At 43.9% G+C, this 3,561-nt stretch overlaps 1 protein-coding gene across 13 annotated transcripts in view; it reads left to right on the forward strand.

The window, feature by feature from the left end:
* Positions 1 to 3,561, forward strand: part of tenm2a (teneurin transmembrane protein 2a) — a 205,347-nt gene that overhangs the window by 167,566 nt on the left and 34,220 nt on the right. For all 13 annotated transcript variants that reach the window (XM_032528708.1, XM_032528709.1, XM_032528713.1 and 10 more), the window contains one exon: positions 2,463 to 2,585. In XM_032528708.1, the coding sequence (XP_032384599.1) occupies positions 2,463 to 2,585 (123 nt within the window). The remainder of the gene's footprint in view (positions 1 to 2,462; positions 2,586 to 3,561) is intronic.

Raw genomic sequence — 3,561 nt, forward strand, 5'->3', positions numbered from 1 at the left:
CTTCTTCTTCTTATTTTGTCACATGATCACGAGTGCTGCCGGCGCTGTTTCAGACGTTGTCTTTTGCAGATGATATGGCAAGCACTTTGCCGCTCTGAATTATGCATCGAGATTACATAAAAACCTCTTGAAGCAACAGATCTATTTTTAATCCAACTCGTTTGCTTGTTAAACCTGTTTTTCTGTGATCTTTCCGTGTGTGTGTGCGTGTGAGAAGACAGAGATTAAAAAAAGGAACGCAGCACAAGTCAGACAATCTCACTTTTTCTCAACTGTGTCTCTCAGTCAAACTCAATTCAGAGAGGCTTTACTGGCATGACATTTAATAAAGCCTCCCTATGCAGCTTGAAAACAGTAATTACTGCAATTATGATGCAATTATGATGGCAACACAAAGCTAAATAAGTCAATTTAAGCAGTTTCGTTATGGCTAAAATTAACAAAGTTAGAAGTGTTGTTAACATAAGGAATGGTGCTTGTAAAGAGAATGATGACAAGTGTCTCTCTGTCTTTGTCTCCCTCTCCGTCTCCTCTGCTCTTCGTGTTGCTGTAAAGAAACCTGTTGACAAACCATTGGCTTCTGTGCTCAAGTCGCCAAGGAGTAAGAGTGCCACCTATTGGTCAAGCTTTCACACCCAACCACAGAAAAAAAAAAGAGGAAAGAAAATCTCATTCGGAAAAAAACACACGTGCACCGGCCCTCAAACACACACACACACACACACACATACAAACATACACACACAGGGAACAGACGTACACAGTAAACTAACTATAGGGCTGCCTGATGTGTTCTTGGGGATGACCTAGATTGAGAGCACCGTCACAATAGACTCACTATTGCTTACTGTCTCCTGCTGATTCAATAGGTAATCTTTCCATCGACTGCTTCCCGTGATACCATCTTTGCGTGTGCGTGCGCCTCAATGCGTGCACGGAGGCATGTCTACGTTATCTACGAGGAAGGACAGGCAAAGATAAGAAGAAAAGACAAAGAAAAAAGGGGGCATTAGAAGGAAAAGAGGGAGAGGAATGAAGGTCAGCGTGATGAGAGAGGCAAGGGCAAGAGGTGGATATAAGAGGGAAGAGACAGGGGGAGGAAGGACACTGTAGATTCTCTGCTCCTCTCTCTCCCTCCCTCGCTCCATCTCTCTTGTTCTCTATACCAGCCCCCCCATGAAAAATAGAAAAGAGCTGACAGCGGAGGCCGTGCAGCAGCCGAGGTGTCAGCGCTTTCCTTTGACCAGGAGCGAGGGAGGGAAGAGTGCGAAAGAGAGGAAGCATAAAAAGGAAGAAACAAAGAAACAGATAGAGGGTTGTGGGGGCTGAGAGATGGGACATCGGGGGTGAGAATAAGTCTGCCCCTGCAGCAATTCCTAAAGCCGCATCTCCTTTTCTTGCAACTTTTACACTCATCCCTGTGTGTGCAAAAACTGGGCAAGTGGAGATAGAATTTGACAAGAGGGAAATTGATTCCCAGGCTTCAGATGCAGGTGTAATAAAGCTTGTGTGGGGGGGATGAGGCCAATGCTGAGAGGCATGCAATAACACCTACATAATGCATTGTACACAATCACGCATTCACGCTATGTGCATCCTCAAAGCTCACAACACAATGTATAGATATACACTATATAAACACTACAGTACAGGTGCAATGTGCCTTTTCTATAACATATTTTAAATATTCAGACATTAGCAAACGATGCATCTCCCTTATTTCTACTCACGAGTGTTTAAAACACTCAAACCTACCTGTCACCGAACAAAAAAAACTTCTACTTTTGTGCACAGTGACTGTATTCTTTCTGTTCAATTTTTTTTATTTTTTTCCTCTCTCCTGTTTTTTTGGAGAGGGAGGTGACGCTTGGCAGCGGGCTAAGAAGGGAAGAGATACAGGGAGAGTAAAGAGCTGACAAAGTGAAGAGCGAACACACTGGAGCAGTCTTTTACCACCAGCACAGAATAACACAACAGAGGACAAAAGAAGACGAGAAGGGATAGGAGAGTCATAGAGCAATGTCTTCAGAGAGCAATCTGTCACTTGCTTTCTGCAAGATGGGTGTAAAAGCTTCTAAATAAAAGCTGGAGATGCTGTCGGGTTGAACGAGGACTGTGAGAGGTTGAGGTAAAGATTCAGTGAAAGTGAGAGAAAAAAAAGATCCTTATGTTTTTTTAATTGTTTGTTTTGTAAGACTCGCCTCAGTTTTTGTCCTGTAGGTTACCTGCAACTTTAACAGTGTTTCTGATTGATGAGCTTTAACACATGCATAAAAGCTGCATGGGTTGCCACATAAATAACAGATCAGATCGAGAGGTTCGGCCTCCTGTGTTTCTTTAGCTCGATTCTCGAAAAGTGTAGCCTTTTTAGTTATACCAGGCTTGTAGACAACCCATGGTTCAAGTCATATGTCCTCACACTCCCTCGCTCCTCTTCTCTCTCTCCACCCCTTTGTGTGCAGCAATCAACTTGCTGGGTTTGACATGGCAGCTGAAGCCATCCGACGGCCCTGTGTTAAACAACGGACTGGGAGCGGGCTTGCCTGTCAACAGTGATGTGGCCACGTTGCCCTCTGGAGGCAGAGGTATGAACTACAGCACCCCCCCATTCCCCCCACATAAGAGTCCATACACTGCATGTAGAGTGACGAGGCAAAGACATCTCTGTGCCGTAAATGATTGTCCAAAAAGCTATTACAGATACATCAGGGATCCACACTGTTGCATCGGGTAACGTGTTCTTTCATAATGATGAACACGGGCACTTTAGTTTATTTTGACTCAAATCCCGGTGCTGGAAATACTCACCAGCATACCAAATGTGTATTAATCCACTGCTGAAAATAGTCCCCAACAAATGCAGTACTTACTTAAAAAATTTAAGCCATATGTCTCTTTTAATTCTTTTTTTTTTATAGTGATAATTGTCTTCTTTAAGATTAAATTGGCTCGGGGGCTGACTGCCACAGACAGGGTAGGGAAGTCAGAAGGTATTGAAGGACAGACTAACACATTGCATTTTGTTGAAAACCAGAAAAATATAGCATAGCGCCACCCAAACGGGCTCACACCAGCGAAAGTATTTTGATAATTCATGACACAGTACAAGCCGTGCTATCAGTATGTGCTGTTTAACAGCTGCTCTGAGAGTCGTGTCGAGCTAGGTTTATCGTCTCAGTCAGAAGAAGGCTAAAACACCAACTGCACAACCCCCTCCCCCCTTTATTTTGCGTCCCCCATGCGGTTTTCTATCTATTCTTCTTTCACTCGCTCGATCTCGCTCTGTAACACACACAGCATGTACTATAGGTACATGTGGGCTGCTGCTCTGTGTCTGTATTCAGTATTAATGAGAGGACTGTTGTGTTGTGTTCCCCAGCCGTCTAGGCCAGATGCTGCTGTTGTTCTTCTCATTGTTACTTTTATTTCTTCGCTTTTCTGCACACACACACACACATATTCAGTCTTTTTTCTTCTTGGGCCCCAACACTCTGCTGTTAGATGAATGACCTGATTGCAGGATGCTGTGTGTGTGTGTGTGTGTGTGTGTGTGTGTGTGTG

This window comes from Etheostoma spectabile, chromosome 10 (assembly GCF_008692095.1).
Source record: "Etheostoma spectabile isolate EspeVRDwgs_2016 chromosome 10, UIUC_Espe_1.0, whole genome shotgun sequence".
In the NCBI taxonomy this organism is placed as follows: domain Eukaryota; kingdom Metazoa; phylum Chordata; class Actinopteri; order Perciformes; family Percidae; genus Etheostoma; species Etheostoma spectabile.